Source organism: Centroberyx affinis, unplaced genomic scaffold (assembly GCF_046629955.1).
Source record: "Centroberyx affinis isolate AG114_WGS23_722 - 3 ecotype Tasmania unplaced genomic scaffold, CSIRO-AGI_Caff_v1 ptg001577l_1, whole genome shotgun sequence".
NCBI lineage: Eukaryota > Metazoa > Chordata > Actinopteri > Beryciformes > Berycidae > Centroberyx > Centroberyx affinis.
The window spans coordinates 306,207-324,162 of NW_027280027.1; the positions used below are offsets into that span (position 1 = coordinate 306,207).

General features: G+C 41.4%; 3 protein-coding genes across 3 annotated transcripts; all 3 read left to right on the forward strand.

Moving 5' to 3' along the window:
• The first annotated feature begins 2,096 nt into the window (after positions 1-2,096).
• hoxa9a (homeobox A9a) lies at positions 2,097-3,347 on the forward strand. Its single transcript, XM_071527820.1, has 2 exons — positions 2,097-2,701; positions 3,106-3,347. Exons 1-2 carry the CDS (start codon positions 2,146-2,148, stop codon positions 3,345-3,347), a joined length of 798 nt encoding a protein of 265 aa, XP_071383921.1. The 5' UTR covers positions 2,097-2,145.
• A 4,579-nt stretch (positions 3,348-7,926) lies between these two features.
• On the forward strand, positions 7,927-9,633 carry LOC139650976 (homeobox protein Hox-A7-like). The gene is made up of 2 exons (XM_071527792.1): positions 7,927-8,293; positions 9,305-9,633. Exons 1-2 carry the CDS (start codon positions 7,927-7,929, stop codon positions 9,631-9,633), a joined length of 696 nt encoding a protein of 231 aa, XP_071383893.1.
• A 5,917-nt stretch (positions 9,634-15,550) lies between these two features.
• Positions 15,551-17,956, forward strand: hoxa5a (homeobox A5a). The gene is made up of 2 exons (XM_071527816.1): positions 15,551-16,176; positions 16,868-17,956. The coding sequence occupies exons 1-2, from the start codon at positions 15,582-15,584 to the stop codon at positions 17,116-17,118; spliced, it is 846 nt and encodes a 281-aa protein (XP_071383917.1). The 5' UTR covers positions 15,551-15,581; the 3' UTR covers positions 17,119-17,956.

A 17,956-nucleotide genomic window follows, 5' to 3' on the forward strand; every position in this document is an offset into this window, starting at 1 on the left:
GGTTAGGTTTAGAATAATGGACGTTTACGCACACAGCTATCCCCTTTTTTAAATCCATATTGAGTTAAATCTATATTGATGTTTGGCTATAACAGAATAGATAATCACGGTCTCCTTCAGCTGGGAGTACATTGCATTATGTTTGATTGTTTGATAGAATAAACTATATGTTTTTGTTCTAATACCTTTTGTCTTCGTTGTAACTTCGAATTTAAATTAATATCAAGATACTATTGTTTTCCAATTTTAAGATAGTATTAGTGGACAGTGTTATATATTTATTTATCTGTTTTCATTTATTTTCATTACATAATCTCAAACTTCACTACATATATATTAAATGTGTCATGTTGTTAAATCCTGGTGTTCGCGCACTGTTTCATTTTCAAAGGAGGAAACCACTAGCACCACATTACGCATATATTTAGCTCTATTTAAGTGTAACGTTACACTGAAGCTATGGCTGCAAGTGGCATTAGAATTAATTTGTTAATGGGAGTGATAATAACAACATATAGGCTTATACAAGTGTTAACGGCGTTGCTAATAATAAACGGGTGGAATAAAGGCTGGAACCTGGACGCGCGTTTCCATTTCCCAGGGAGATTTTGGAAAGATTATTTCTATTCTATTTATTTATTTATTCATAATATTTATATTTCATAAATATTCGGCTGTAGTCACAAATGGTTCACTTCAGTACTATTATGGGTCGAGGCTGCACCACATTTTATTACGTTTTCTGTTTTGGATTCATGTTTTTCTCTTCGATACGTGCAACATATTGTCGTGACTATTTTATAACACGCATATTATTTTATTACATGCAGTATATGTAGTAGGGACTCTATTTTGTAAAATGCATTGTATCTTCTGTTATATAGAACAATATTTTGATATTGCATAATTATACCCCATAATTATACCCAAGTAGAAAAATTGGGGAAGTTGTGGCTTCTTTGATTTGTTTTTTATCTGATGGAATAAGTCTAAATAAAATTATTTGTTGACTTAAACAAATGTTTCCGTGTTCATCGATTTTGTGTTCAGCTTATAGAAATCCTACATAGGCCTCTACTGTTTTAGTTAAACATGGACATATTTTTATGTGGTTTCTTACGATTTAGAGATTTAGCCTGCAGACGTACGGTGACGTGCAATAGGCTATATCTGTCTAAATCACGAAATCTGTTAATTGCAAAAGTACTGTTAGTAAATATCTTATACATAACGTTATTAGGAATGTCCTAAAATCAGGATGATACATATACACAATTAACTGATATGGTCAATAATTTAACTAATTCAATTGAAAATATTGTTGGCCTATTTTAGTTTTGTATTAGATATTACCTGTGTTTTGGGTCTACCCTTTGATATATTTGTTAGTTCTGTCACATTTTCTGTCAGTAAAATATGGTTAATGTTTGGGAAGAATACGGGAAATGGACGGACATCGGATGGAATGATACCCTGCACCCTAAATGTTTATAAAAATGTCTTCTGGGTAGAGGTGGTGAGTAATTCGCGATCCAGGCGCTGTCTAGAAAGGAGTTTGGTGCATCTTTGTGCTATTAGGTTTCTTCAATATGGCGGTGTTTAAAAAAACAAAACATGTGTTTTGGTGAGTAGCGTGGGTAGGGTGCTTACGTGTCCTATAAAGTACCTCGTAAAATAAGCCTTCCAAAAACATACTGTATCGTTTTGGATAACCAAGTAGGGATTTTAACATCAGTACTGTTTGGCAAAGATTCCTCAAAACATTTTTTGCTTTACCTCAGTCATTCAGTTTTCACATTTCATAGATTTCAGATGTTAGTCATATCTGATAATTCTTTGCTTTAAAACTAGAGGTTGTTATAGGAGAGTGGGTGAGTATTTAATGACCAAAGGGATTGATTTATCCTTTATTGTTCAGCCTTTATGATCACGTGTGTCTGCTACCCAATGGCATGGCAGCCTGTCTCCCCACTACTAGTCCACTGTAGTTCTCTGAGGGGCCAAGTTGCTACTTGATTTCTTCACATTGTTATTTTGTGAGGCTGGGTTTACTGCGTGTGTATGTGTGTGTGGTGTGTGTGCGCGTTTGTTTTTGCATGTATCTGTTGTATGAGTGCGTACATGTGAAAGTATACATTTTTTGCCATGTCGACATCCGGAACACTGACTAGTTACTACGTCGATTCCCTCATCCTGCCCGAGAGCGAGGAGCTCTCCGCGCCGAGATATCCCTCCGGTCCGGGGCTGCAGCACTCCAGGCAGCCCGCCTCCATCAGCGATCACAGCGAGCTCGGGGCTTGCACCTTCCCGTCCAAAGCTCCGGTATTCAGCCCATCCTGGAGCCACGTCCCAGCCCAGTTCCCAGGCACCGTCTCTTCTGTCTATCATCACCACTATGGGCATCCCCAAGGCCCGGTCGGTGGGGACACGGATGGCCGCTATATGCAGTCGTGGTTGCTGGAGCCTATGTCCGGTTCCTTGCCAATGACTGGATTACCGACGACCCATCACTACGGGATCAAACCGGAGGGTCTGGGGACGCGAGCGGACGGTGCGCTGCCGGCTTCCCACACAGCGCTGCTGCTCTCTGACTACGCCAACGGGACGGTGGCTACGGCATCACCGGTGGAAAAGGACACACTGTCCGGCCAGGCCGGGGACCTGAGCGCAGAGGTAGAAGAGAAACCGGGCCTTGATCCAAGTAAGTTGCTGCTGCCTCTTTTATATTCATACCATGCTATTTATACTGCGTAAAGCTGTGGGGATTGAGGTGCATGTGCGAGTGATGGGGGTGCGTGTCTGAATAGATGCCATTCTGAACGTGCCATTCCCTTATGGGGAGTTGTTAATATCCCAACACTCATCCTCGCTGTACTACATAGCCTCTTGCCGCTTTTAAAGTGAACATGAGTTCAGAAAGACAAATAGGGGGGCAAGTTTCAACTGGATATTGCAGCCCCGTTTACAGGAGTGTAGCCATTTTCCCTCACCAAAGTGGGGGAGCATGTTGGTATGAGCCCAGTTATGAGTGATGTGTGTTTTTATATTTGGCCAGTCAGCACCGGGCCTCACACCAGTGTCGCACCCCCCTCCCCCTCTTTCCAGATAACCCAGTGTCCAACTGGCTCCACGCGAGTGCCACGAGAAAAAAGCGCTGTCCGTACACCAAGCACCAGATCCTGGAGCTGGAGAAAGAGTTCCTCTTTAACACCTACCTGACCAGGGACCGTAGGTACGAGGTGGCGAGGCTGTTAAACCTCACCGAGAGACAGGTTAAAATCTGGTTCCAGAACCGCAGGATGAAGATGAAGAAGTTTAACAAAGACGGCGCACCGAAAGACGAGTGATTTAACCGTAGAGATATTTAGGCTGTTACCGAGCTTTATGTGTGAAAGCTCTTAACTCTGCTGGACCTTGTTTTTTAAACCTCATTGTCTTATTGTTCTATATAACAGAAGCTGTTAGGCCTATTTGTCTTGTAAAATAAGCATGTCGGGCTTCAGTTTGATGCGACTACCTTTATATTGCACAATTTTAACAGTGCCCATTCGTTTTTTTTTATGTTGATTCTGATTAATACCTCGTTACAGTCGCTGTGTATTAGTTGGCCTGGTTCCTGTGCTTGTTTGTGTATGGATGTTTCTAGCTGTGTGTGCTCTGGTTTGTAGCTATTTGTCGTCTATCTCAGAGTCAACTGAGCGTATAGTTTGTAAAATGTATTAATTTTATTGCTGTTTCTCCCTTATTGATAGGCTATTATTGGTAACCATGAGTTTGAATTTAACATTGGAGCCGTAGGAAAAGTGACTGATAGCATTTTGAAGTAGGTGCATGAGCCTCAGAAACCTCTTGAAAATGCCTATAAAATTATCAGATGTTAGAAGCTATGTAACAATGATATGGTTTTGACTACCTAGATGTCTCTCAACTACCTACAATAACCTATTTTTTCGACGGCGGTATATAGATTTGCTTGCATTAGATACTGAACTATGTCTGAATTTCAGGGAGTAACATTTTGAAAGGACATAATGTTTGTTAGTGAGAGAAAATAAAATAAAACACTGTAGGCTACTTAATGAATACCTCACGGTCTGCTGACCGTTCAGATTTTTGGTTCACAAATGTAATTTGTACTTTATTTATTGAATAAAACAAATTATATCTGCGAATGCATGCACGTTGCATTCTTATTTCATTTAGGCTTCGCATTTATGCGAAATAGGCCTACTTTGACACCGCAAAAGGAATTATATATTTTTAGAAAGTATTAACGCATATATTCTTCCAGTGTGCAGCTACTAAAATGTTCACCATACGGTAGCCTACAGAAAATCTTTTTTGGCACTTCTGTTATAGCTGGAAAAAAAAAAAAAGCTGATTTCACTTTATTGTACTGTGAACTATTTAATTCCACACCTTACAAAATTTAGGCATACAGTCAGAGTTTATCAAAGAATGTTGGATCACACTTGGCACACACACACACACACACACACACACACACACACACACGAAAACATTCCAGAAAATACACAACATATTTGGACATTCACGCACACTGCAGAACATTGACAAATTAAATTTTCTACATTTGAAAATACATTTTCTAGCTTTCTAGGACACACACACACACACACACACACACACACACACAGTCATTAAGCATAGGTAGGCATATGTACTTGCCGATGACTGTGTGTGTGTGTGTGTGTGTGTGTGTTTCAGATTGTGTCTGGATTTCGGACTGTGCTGAGCTGCGTCTTGGCAGAGGATGTTGTTAGCTGTATACAGCCATAAAAGACAATTACCGCTATAACCGTTTATGGGGTGCAAAGCGCTGCGAGGCGAGAGGACACAAAACAAGAAAGACATCGAGGGCTTCGACAGCTGAAGCCCAAAATAATGTAGCCAATGTATTTCTGCTCTGCTCAGATATGACATGGCAGCTCCGTCCTCTGCGCCATCTCTTAGACACAATACACTGACAGATCTTAGTACCAAAATCTCCAAATAATTTTGAAATAATAGCCCATGCATATTAGAATACAATTCAAAACAATGGGGAAAGTTAAAAGTATCAAAAAGCTTTTAATGAAGAGGCCTAGGACTGCTTTTAAATGTGACCTCCAATCCCCTTGCGAGGTTTCTTCAAGTCTCTGCATGTTGGGAAAATATTTGGCACAGAGAAGATAGAAAATACGAGAGAAACAGAAAACGGATGTACTTTAGAGCCGTAAAGCCACATGGTCGATCAGAGACAGCCATGGCTCCGTCAGATGCACCAGGCCATTTAGCTCTCATTATGGGGTTACAGAAACGGATAGATTATTGGAGTTAGGAGGCAAGTCGGACTTTAGTCCAACTGGAGTGCTGTTGTGACGCGTTAGGGGACGCAGATGGACCCAAACTTCAAAGACTCGGCCAGAGACAGTGCAATAAAACGCCTGGTCTGCTATACTGTCTGGCATTCCAGTTTTAATGGCTTTATGGCCGTCCAGACACAATTAGGCCGTTTCCAGAATGGCACCCATTTGTTTTTTCTTCTCTTTCTGTGGGACTGCGCACGGGACAAAAGGCCCAGCGGAAATGATCGGCTTTATTGGATTCTCCCCGACGGGTACGCGCAGGACTCACGGTCATTTGGAGCGACCCTTTGTTTCTACCTGGGAACCTTCCGCCCTCTGCTCCTCTGGTGAGCCCGTCCTAAAGAAGAAGGAGCAATAAAGCCAACAGCTAGTTTCAAACGCAGTGGTAGGCCTATAGATGTGGATCATATCAAGATGCATCTGGACCAGTCTATTAAAGCCCTTCAGCGCCTCGGCTCAAATGACAGCGGAGCAGACATACCTTTGTGCGTTTTTATTTCTCTTATTTTTTTTTTTTTTGTATCTTCTATTGTCTTCCGGATTGCAGCAGCAATAGAAAATGCCTGCACTGCTCCTTCCCCACCCTGCAGCACCTGCAAGTCACCAGGGGGTGGCGACACTGTTCCATAACATCACTCAGACTAGTATGACTAACACTCCTCCCTAGGTTAATGAACCTTCACTGGGGGACATACTGTAACATTTTAAGAGTCCAACAAAGTAATTTCACACCTCGTCTTGCCTTTACAGTCTCACTGTAGCGGCTCATCGTTCAGCCTGCTGCACCGTGGGGCTGAAGCAGCAGCCAGCACATGTTGCCTGTTTTATCCCTGCTTCTGTTTTCCTGTGTTAGCGGCTCATTTTCATTCTCCATTTGTTAGTCTTTATCTTTGGGGTGGTTTTATATGGTTAAACAGACACATATGATTTTTAACTAAATTAACCTGATAATTAGGTGGGTACTCGCATATATCAACACTAATCTTTGACCAAATATGCCGTGTTTTTGAATGTTTTTATCTGTGTATGTGGTTAGAATTTACTGCCCTAAGTAAACTATGTATTTCTTGGCCTACATTTGAATGCACAATTAGACCTACAATACATACACGACATGCACAATACACAAGCACAATTACTCTCAACAATACTATTTGCATATCAGTAGTCACAAAGAATTTAATGAAAATAGGCTGTATTTTTTTTATTTTGAAGCTTTCTTTATTTTTCAGGATAATCTCGTATTTAGTTTTTACGTGAGTTTTAACGTATCTTTCTTTTAGGTTTATGTTTATTTACTTTAGGTGTTTATTTACGGGTCTTTTAGGTTACATTGTAATGCCAATTAATTTACAGCCTTCATGTCACATAAACAACACCAGTCATAAAGAGGAACGTGATATACTGTTATATTGTAAATAAGATTTTAAATTTCATCGATACATTAGGCCTAATATCGATAGGCCCTGGGAAATGTTTCCTATTCCTTCATGCACAGACGGCTAGCCAACTTTAAACACTTAAAACAAAGAGACAAAAAGAATAGGATAATAGGATAAACAAAACATAAAAAAACAAAACAAAATAAATGACAAAATCGAAAAAAGTTAAATCAGTGGATGAATGTGGCCATTTCAATGCGCTACACCAGCCATTCAGGCCAAAAAGAAAAAGTATTTAAATATTTATTTATTATTTTTGAAACATTTATGTAATTTATAACTTGATTAACGTCAGTGTTATAGTAGCTATTTTAATTTACAATGCATTCTTTCTTGCCTCGAAAATCGATGGTTAGTTTTGAATATTTGGGGAAGATTACGACTAAAATGCGCAGTCCTTCCTCTAGGAATTTCCCTCTGGTAACATAACACTGTGTTTATATGGGGTGTAGACAATATGGGCTATTGACACCTATGGGATATTTCTTAAAATAACTTATCTGTATTGCTATGATACAAGGCTGTAATTACTCTCGATGATTGGAAGCGCAAGGTAGGCCAACATTATAATAAACATTTTCTATTGATGGTGATTTTCCAGGGCCAATTATTATGAAAGCACGTATAATTCTATTTTGCAGGTAGGTTATAATTATACTTCCCCTAGGGTATATTCATTTTTAAATGACATTTTGAACTGAAATTTAGAGTATTTATAAATGTAGAGGTAAGAAACTTATGATGAAGCCATAAACCTAATTTACCTTTAGGTCATTGGGATTGTATAGTTTTCTCTCTTACACTGTGTGTGTGTGTGTGTGTGTGTGTGTGTGTGTGTGTGTGTGTGTGTGTGTGTGTGTGTGTGTGTGTGTGTGTGTGTGTGTGTGTGTGTGTGTGAGAAGCGTTAATCCCACTCTGCAGTCTGCGCCATAATGAAATCTATGTCTGCCTGCTGATTGGATAAGAGCAGCCAGGCCTATATCACGTGGGTGAGTTCTTTGGTCCAGAGTAAAATGGGGTTTGGTGTAAATCTAGGGTGTATTGCTGTCATATATCACACTACCTCGTAAAAACGACACTGAGGATTCTGGGCCAACAAATCAGAGAGAAAAAATATGAGTTCTTATTATGTGGATGGTCTTTTTAGCAAATATACGGCGAGTAGTTCTCTGTTCCCAAACGCAGACCGGGCTTCTTGCACTATTGGACCCAGTGGAGAGGACTATGGCTCGGCTCGGAGCGCTGCGGCCATCGCATATACACCGTCCTTGTCTGGAGTTTACAACGTCAATAATGCAGTGTACCAGAGCCATTCCGTGTTTACCTCGGGCTATGGCCAGGGACCGGACGCGCACGCTCTGCATTGCAGTCCGTTCGACCAGAGCCGTCTGTTCACCGACAGCTGCGGCCAGCCGGGGCCGGGACCCCTCACCTCGGCGGCGGACAAACATTACCGAATGTACCCCTGGATGAGAGCATCAGGTATGTGCCGATATGACTCTTTATACGCTATTGCAGTAGAGCCCTGTCAGGTCAATGCATTTACAAAACATTGGGATACTTACATTGGCCCTTAATGGTTCAATTAATTTCGTGAAGCCATTGGTGTTGCATGGAAAGAATCGTAAAACTTTTATTGCGCAAGTAATGAGTTCTGTGGCCATAAATTCATTAGGCCAGCGCTTCTGTAATGTTCAGTGCGCAGAGACCTTGCCGCTGGGGGTTTTCTCTGCGCCCTTATTACTCTCCTAGCCTCTTCTCCCCTTTGTGGTTGTAAAAAAAGACCGGCCGGTTGTGTAAATCAGTTCTTTTGCACTCTGCAGCTCCTTTTTAATTGGGTCTGCACAGCAGCGGCTATTGGCATTTTCAGAAACCCGTTTGTACACATTGTAGGATCAATATGCATAAGCAATGTGGGCTACAATAAAGAAGTGAGCTGAATTTAGTATGCAGACGACATGAAAGCCAGACAGTTCCTATGATTTTGAAAGAAAAAGTGTGCGGCTGTAAACTAATTACTTATGGCTCCTTTAGTGTGCAGAGCATCGGATGCTTTTAATTGGAAAGGCATGCAGAGTATCAAAGGAGCCATGAGCCACAGAACCCAGCAGGACTACTTTAAATAGCTGCAAAGAAACTTTTTTTTTCTTACTGATGAGTGTGTGTGTGTGTGTGTGTGTGTGTGTGTGTATAGTGTTGGGAGGAGTGTGTGTGTGTGTGTGTGTGTGTGTGTGTGTGTGTGTTTGTGTGTGTGTAAAATGTAAGAATATAACTCAAAATTAATTGCTACACTAACACTTGGTGACATAAATTAAGGAGACACAAAATGTTTCCAACTACAATTGTTTAATGTCATATTGATGCCAGTTTTCACAGCACCTTAATGAATGATATGGGCATGTTACATCTTTATTTTTTTATACACAGACAAATGCAATTACAACTGCAAGATAAATATAGCTGGTGCATTATGAAGGCTGTCCTTTCCCACAGATCCGAACCGAAAGCGGGGGCGGCAGACCTACTCCCGGTACCAGACCCTGGAGCTGGAGAAGGAGTTCCACTTCAACCGGTACCTGACCCGCAGGCGGAGGGTCGAGATAGCCCATGCCCTCTGCCTCTCAGAGAGACAGATCAAAATCTGGTTTCAGAACCGCAGGATGAAGTGGAAGAAAGACCACAAGGACGAGCCGGCCTCAACCCCCGGGCCCGGGGACAGGGACGGTGAAGTGGGAACCCAAGGACTGTCCGAGGCCGCGGAGCCGGAGACTGGAGACACCCGGAGCGGCGATCTGGAGTCAGAAACGGCTGCAAAAGAATGAAAGAAAGGCGCACAGAGGTCGTTAATGAAAGAAACACTCCATAAAAAGTGGTTAGGGATATATTTAAGCTGTATATTCACACGGCATTGATGCACTCTTTTCGATCATGCTATTTAGAGCTTTGTAATTGAAGGAATGACAGTTGAAGGGAATTAGAGTATTTAACAGTAGGTCTATATTGCATATATTTGAGCCCGAGATGCCTTCTCAAAATGGCATAAAAAGGCTCTGCATGAAAGGGAATCGATACTAGCCTACCTATCCAAACTTTTTTTTTTATAGATGCAATGGTAGTCTATGAAGCCACGCGTCTTAGGTTATATTTTACTACTGAGTCAACATTCCTTAACAAAAAACTACCTAACGTTGCCCTTCTGATATTCACACACTGACACATTGAATTCAACTTAAGTTGAAATTGATTGTAATTAATCTAGTCTACCTATTCGAGGAGCTTTTCTCCGCAGACGGTTGTATTTCAAACGGAAACAAATACAAAATTCTGCGTAAAAGTGCCTTATTTTTTTGAAAATAATGAGAAGTGATTTTACTGTTAGTTAAATGTCTTTAAATCGTGTTTTTGGTGCTTCTGTCTTTTATTTAGCTGTAGATTTCAGTAAGCCTAAGACCGCTGTATCTTTTTTTTTTATTATCACTGTTATCTAACTTAATTAGACTATTGATAATACTGTTACCCAATCTTATTTACCTTGTCTACACCCCAGTATTAACAGAAATATTCGCATAGTTTTGAATGAACCTGTGTAGCCTACCTCAGACCCCCAGAAAGTCCAGTTGCCTAATATATTGTTTCAACAAGAGTAGCCTGACGTGAGAATTGAAGTCTTAACTGTGAACTGTAAAATGTGGATTTTATTGCCTATTTCTGGTCTAGATTTTCACGTTTTAAAATTTGAAACATGTTTGTGAATGTCAATAATAAATGCATGCACTCATATTTAGATTTAGTATTAGACGTAACTAATTCCTCAGTGTTAAATAAGTATTCTAATTGGTTTTCAAATGGTGGCATTGCTGTGATATATTTCAGTTCAGTAGGCAAGTTTTCATAGTCAAGTAGCCAATTTATGTATAAATAAATAGAAACAAATTCCTTACATCTCTGGAACTGTATTTTGAACGAAAACTGAAACGAAGACTGATATGTGCGTTTGGCCTAAATATGGAATAAAATAGCTTGTGCCTGTCTGTTTATTTGCTTTCATTGTATGGTAGATATATGGTGTATGGTTTTGTCAATAACAATAATAATAGTAATATTTTGTTCTAAATTCATCAATAAGTACCGTTCACAGTGGCCAATATTGGGTTGCATGTAAGGAAACATGTTGCAATCCATTAGAGGGTTAGGTAAACAGTGGAGTTGGGGAATGTGAACTATGAGGATGCGAGATGGGGCAGGCTGCACATGAAGGGAAATTACTGTTGAACTCTGCATTCCCTCTTCCCTCGGTAAGATGGCGCCTCATGGTGACCTGCCCCTCTCTCTCCCTCTCATTCTCTCTCTCTCTCTCCGTCTCTCTCTCTCTCTCTCTCCCTCCTCCCATCCCCTTTCCCCCATCTCTCCCTCCAGCACTGGGTCATAAATCCGTTGTTGTTTATGAAAATTTACAACATAGCAATACAACTTTACGACGCGTCGTGGCTTCCCATTGGCCGCAGCTTAGTCACATGGCAAGGAGCCGTGAACATGAACTTTTTTATATATAATTTCCTATAGCAGAATAGAGTAGCCCTTCATTTAACAGTCTCGGTCTTCCACACAGCCGTTTTCTCCAGCGACCCTCTCCGTTTTCATATCCTTCAACTCTCCCTTTTTAACCTTTTATTTTTGAGTTTCCTCTTGGTCACGCAGACGCACGGCGCGCAGTCCCTTACCTTGGGACATGACTGGACCGTTTGGGTACACTGGTGTCGGTCTCCTGGCACGGTTTGGCATGATGAGGGGAATGAGCTCCGGTGCGTCACTGACCCCCGGGAGCCCCAGTTTCCGTCCAGGGACACAGCGGGAGACTTTCCCCGGTCACCACCCGCCTGCACCTGCCAACTCCCTCCCCTCATCTCCCCCGTTTACAACCCTCAACAGATACCTTCGTAAGGTAAGACAATTGATTCTAGTCAATCGCGTACTATGTGTTATTTTAACCATCTGCAAAGACGAACAATTTACAACGCTGTAATGAAGTATTGCGCCGTATTTTGTTCTGTTCAGAGATCCATAACTTGAAAGCTTGTAGAAGGAATGCCTGCGCATGTTGGATATTTGCATGATTTATGATTGAATGACATAAAAGGTACAGGATAGGTCTGATAACTCTGAGCTGGAAATATTGTGTGTGCGTGCAGACTGGTGTTGATTTAGATCTGCGTATTGGCTATTGCATGCTGTCCAGGCTTTATTTGTTTGTTGTTGGATTTAAATGGGGATGGGCTATCGGCTGCATAATTTCATTGGGTGGATTGTGGCCAACAGATTTGCTCTTTGACGCCCTCCTGTGGGGAAAGTTGGTCTATCGTGGCCGCAGCTCTGTCTGCTTTCCCTGTCCTGCTTTGCAATAGTCTGCGTTACAGGTTGAACCTGAAGCAGGTCGATATCTATTTCTACCTTTATGTCGATGTTTGCTGATATTTGGGTTTTGTCCAACTCATCAACTCATCAGACCCTGTAACAACTTATCTCTAAGACTGCTGGTCTTATCTGTGCTTCACAGGCCTAAGACCACTGTAGGCTGTACAGATGAATATGATAATAATTATATTTGTAAGAACAAGACAAATAAGATTTCTCATATAACTTTTACAGGTTTTTAAAGGATATTTTGTGTACTTTATTCTTGACAATGGAGCGCAGTTTAAAAATATTGCTCTCTCTCGCTCTCTTGTGGAACATGTTTTGCTACAGTTAATTCATCACTCGATATAATTCATGAAGAAATTAGTTTTTTTTTTTTTTACCAGCCTAGCAGAATATATTTTGATAGTTCAACGATTTCTCATAGTGGCGAATCTTATTAGTGACCTTTTCAAAAAATGTAATATCGTTATAGCCTAATCTATAATCTGAGAGGATTTAAAATATATCCAAACCTTGAAAAATGTCCATCAGCCAATGTGCAAGCGAGTTAATTGCATTCCATATGTTTGTGTTTTTTTCTCCATATTTGCATTTTCATTTTCCAGATTTTCGTTTGAAGTATTTTAATCCAGAATGTATAACGATGCAAAAGGTCATGCTTCTCAGATTAATATGTTCTGGGGGAAAAAGCGTTCTCTCCAGGTGTTTTGCTATTATTCTTACGTCCAACATCTAACTCTGTCTGCTGAAAAAAAAGAAAAGAAAGTCCATCTATGGATATCAGGCTGGGAATTGTGATACTGCTCCTCGTATTACACAAAATACCATAACCACCCTGAATGTAAGCAGCGTGAGTGATCTTGGTCACGCTGTACTTGTGCGTAATGATATTTATGAGGACGTGAAAGTTAGACATTGCGAGATTTGATTCGCTTACCATTTGAGCTCCGCCACTAAGTGCTAGTGTGCGAGGGTGCCTGCAGAGTGCACTGCCCTCCTTTATTCGTGCGCCTGTGCCCCCTTGCTCCAAGCCCGACATGTTAAATACTATTGCGCACCCACTACTTTCTTCTCTTTTCTTTTCCCCTGTTTCTTCAGCAGTTTCTGGGTGTGTCCCTAACCCTCCTGGGGGAAATAATTTTCGTGGGAACTTTGTTGCCATTGGCCAGCCATAAATCAGCTGCTGGAGAATGGCTATTTAGCCAACACACACTCACAGCCAACAGCCAAAAAAACAAACCCATTTACCGTCTTTACCTGCTAGGAACAGTGAAGTTTTACTCTATACATGGAATCCTAACTCTCAGATCGTAGGGCCACTATGCTTGGATGTGGGAATCCGGTATTCACCCGTTCTCACACCGTGTCTTCTGGGGGTCTATATGGCCGCAAAGGGCCCACATATCTGGAACAGAAACTAGTATCCATCTCGCTGTTTGTGTCAGTAAAACAGGATTGGCCCTGTGCCGGGTAGAGCGCTCCTCTGGGGAAATAGCAAGGGGGGAAAGCCAAAGGACAAGCCAGTGCCTCCGAGAGACTTGGAGCCATAAAAATTCCACAGAGAGAAAGCCCAAATGCAAAGCGCTGGATACGGCGTCATGCCTCCATTTTTAGACTTCGTGTCTCTACTAGACTGTGTGTGTGTGTCTGTCCAGTTTTTCTGAGCTCTCTCTTTAGCTCAAACCTCACAGACTAGAAGTCAATAGTCTGCATGGATCTGTTTTTACACTTTTTCATGATGTAAGTTACAATATTAAAGCAGGAGAGAGCTGGTCAGGGCTTATTACATTAGGCTGATTTCACAAAAAATGATGAGTTTATATTAACTATTTTTGAATCTGTATTATCAATGATCTTTAGTTTTCTTTCCGAGGTCCTTTGTAGATGACCGACGAGGCCATTGTTTTTGGAAATTTTACTGTAATGTCACAGCTTTGTACAAGGGGAAGTGTTATTGGAAGAAAATCATAGGAGACGCTGCCTCTTGTTAAAACACAATTATGTGGATACAATACCATATTAAGATATGAAACATTATTTAGATAATTTACAAAATACACTTTTAACACACTCACTGTCATTTTAAACTCTGTTCTGTTTCAATAGGCCTTAATTTCAGGGAAGTCTTTTGTCATTTGTTTCCTTTGTTTCTCTTACGAATTGCAAAAAGACAATTCAATTGTTTAGACAATTTAAAAACTGTATAGTGTTCTGTGTAGTTGAATTTAAAATGACAATGATATGCCATTCGCAATCTTGTCTTCATATCTCACAAACACAATAAAAGCATCGTATTTTGGTAAAATATTGACTGTTTAAAAATTACGCACAGCAACTTCGCAGTGATTCGCAGTCTGGCAGCAAAATACTTAAACGACGTTGTGTGAAAAAGGCTCGTAATCTCCTACGGATGTATTATTTCAACATTAGATTTCCACCAACAAATAGACTGTAACGTAGGTCTACGTCTGTTTACGTGTATGTTTAAAGTTTATTTATTTCTTAGAAGTGCCATAAGGGACAGGCCTTGAATGGTCGCGGCCACATTATTCGATTTTGTGTTATGTTTAGTCTTTTCCTTTACCATAACACGTATTTATCAGATTTTTTTGCATATAACATGATAATTACACAAAAACAACAAGATGAATGATTGATAAGTCGTTGTATGATTATCAGAAAAGGTCCGAAAGAACTGCAGACCTGTTTTGAATGTGTCTTTATTCTATTAGTTGCATACATGCACTCATCGTCAGTCATAACATGCATTTCTACGATATTCTTATCGAATTATTTCTGTACACTAACCGAGGAAAGATTGCACCCTCAGCATGTCACTTGTTGTATTGTTTGGGAACCCATTGCTTTTTGCCGCAATGGTCGTTAACCTCTGAATGACCCCGTGTGGAGCCCACGCCTCAGAAAGCGCCGCAGACAGGCAGTGCAACAGTTGAACCAGAGGATGGCGCACCACGACAATTCAAAACACCAAACCCCCGGCTCGGAGGCTGCCCTACCCAGGCGTGCTTGGATGCGCGCACCCTTCACATCCCACCCAGTATTTCCTCCGTGCACGAGTTTACCTCTGGAGGTCACCGAGCAGGATTTACGACTGGTCAACAAAAGCACGTGATTCTCCGCCGTACCCCATATTTGGGTGCCTACGTAAGAGAGAATCAAGTCCATGTCCCACTCATTTCCATAATTCATCATAAATTGTGCAAGGGTGCTATAGGACGCGCTAAACCATCAAGAGCCACAAATCAAGTACATACGTTTATTATTTTACCCCCCAAAAATAATAAAAACAGCAACAATACCTACAACGAACAACCAGTGGAATTGTCAACAAATGAGCTCCTATTTTGTGAACTCATTCTGCGGTCGCTATCCCAATGGCGCGGACTTCCAGTTACATAATTATGGAGACCATAGTTCGACAAACGAGCAATACAGGGACTCAACAGCCATGCATTCCAGCAGGTACGGCTATGGCTACAACGGGATGGACCTCACTGTCGGGCGGGCCGGTACCGGACACTTTGTGGGCAGCGAGCGGACACCAGGCTACTCCCCGAGTCACTCAGCGGCGACAACGTCCTCGGTGGAGCCGGTCAGGTACACTCAGCCCGCCAGCAACACCGGGACCTCGTCTCTCTCGCCTCCACCTGACCCTCTACCGTGCTCGTCGGTCGCCAGCTCGTCTCCGGTCACCGAGTCTCAGTCTCAGCACCGAGCCGTGAAAAACTCCATAACGACCCCGTGCTCAACTCCGTGCTCGAGCTCGAACGGAGGCACGCTGCTGCTGAACCGGGAGCGTGTGTCCAAAGCGTCCCCCCTCGAGGAAGAGAAGCCTGCGGGAAGTGCACCGACAACTCCCCAAAATGTCACCGACTCAACTCAGCCTCAGATATATCCGTGGATGAGAAAACTACATATAAGTCATGGTAAACTGCTTTTTTTTTTTTTTTTTTTAAATATGTGATGTGTGTTTTGTTTGGATGTTGGGAGAGCAGGCACTGTGTTAAGTGTATGGGTAAAGGAGTGACCATATTGATATTTTAGCCAGTGGGTCTCTTGCCACAAGCAGGACAGGCCTGGATTTGGTAATTTCCCGTTAAATACGAGTATTAAAAAGTCAGCAATTTATTTACTTTCCAATGGAGCATGTGGCACCATATGCGCCACGCGATCAACTGTTTGGTGTGTTCACTTATTGATGTTCAGTACTGTCAAAATGAGCAAAGTACAGGCTAATTTACAAACATTATCTAAGCTTAAATTCTGTAAAAAAATATATGTAGGATGTGTATTTTATTTTTTGAATTTTATGCTGTAATATTATCTGGCTGGATATATTTTATATAATTTAACTGTGTTGATTCCTATACGCAAGGTGTGTATTTGAAAAGGTGTGTCTGTTAAAATGATACTAATTCCTTTTATGACTCATTTTGGGTTCTTTTTACGCGCCGGTTAAATATGATTCGTGCGCCAAGTTTGTAGCCATTTATGCCCCCAGAAACCATCCCAGAGAAAGTAAAAAAAATCGCCAGAAATGTGGTCAAAAAGTTGTTTAACTCATGGTAGACCATATACTGTATCTCCTGTGTTTTTCCCTGTCTCTATCTATACCAGACATGTCAGGACCAGAGGGGAAAAGGGCCAGAACTGCCTACACTCGGTACCAGACCCTGGAGCTGGAGAAGGAGTTCCACTTCAACCGGTACCTGACCCGCAGGCGGAGGATCGAGATAGCCCATGCCCTCTGCCTCTCAGAGAGACAGATCAAAATCTGGTTTCAGAACCGCAGGATGAAGTGGAAGAAAGACAACAAGCTGAAGAGCATGAGCATGGCGGCTGCAGGCGGTGGAGGCTACCGGCCTTGATATTCACTCCCTAATCCAGTTCCTATAATGAGCACTATAAAAATAAAACAAAGATTGTGATATCAACTTCCCCTCCTCCCATTTCAAAAGCGCCAGAGACTTGTTACGGGCTGTGTCCGGGACAAGGGACACCTCACCTAGCCTTCTGTATGTCCTACCGGCCCTTTCAATTCCTTAATATTATTTCCTTTTTATTTCCACCGTGGTAATGCTTATGTGAGTAAAAAAAATGCATTCTGTACAGTTCTGTCTAGATTTAGAGGAAAAAACAAATGAAAATAAATGTTTGTTTAACTTATTTCTTGTTCAGACGAAAAAAAGTCAAAGCTTGAAATGTTACCTACCGCAAATAAATCCAGTAAAAGTTGTGTGATGCACTCAGAACAATAACAACCGAATAAATAGAGGGTTGAGGTTGAGCTGCCTTTGTGTTTAGCCTTCGTTTTCTGTATGTATGTATGTATGTATGTATTTATTTGTTTGATGTATTGTACCAACTTGTCAGATAACTTGCTTCCTAAAGTAGAGCCAGCAAAGTAAAGCCTTGTGTGGTTATTGTGTGCGTTGTGAACACATGTATGGACAGAGGTTCCGACCCAGTCTTGTATGTACAGTAGCTGTGCCTTGTATCCTTGTTTTGCAGGAACTGCTGTTTGCGTTGTTCACCTGGGCGCAGCATTTTAGTAAAACGTGTTTGTCTTTGTTTTCTATATCTATTTTTATGTGGAAGGTCCCACAGTGAATTCCATTGCCTAAGTGTATAGCTCCATCGTGATAAGCTTTTTGTAAATGTTTTTAAATGACTGGAAGTCGAGAATATACTATAATGATGATGATG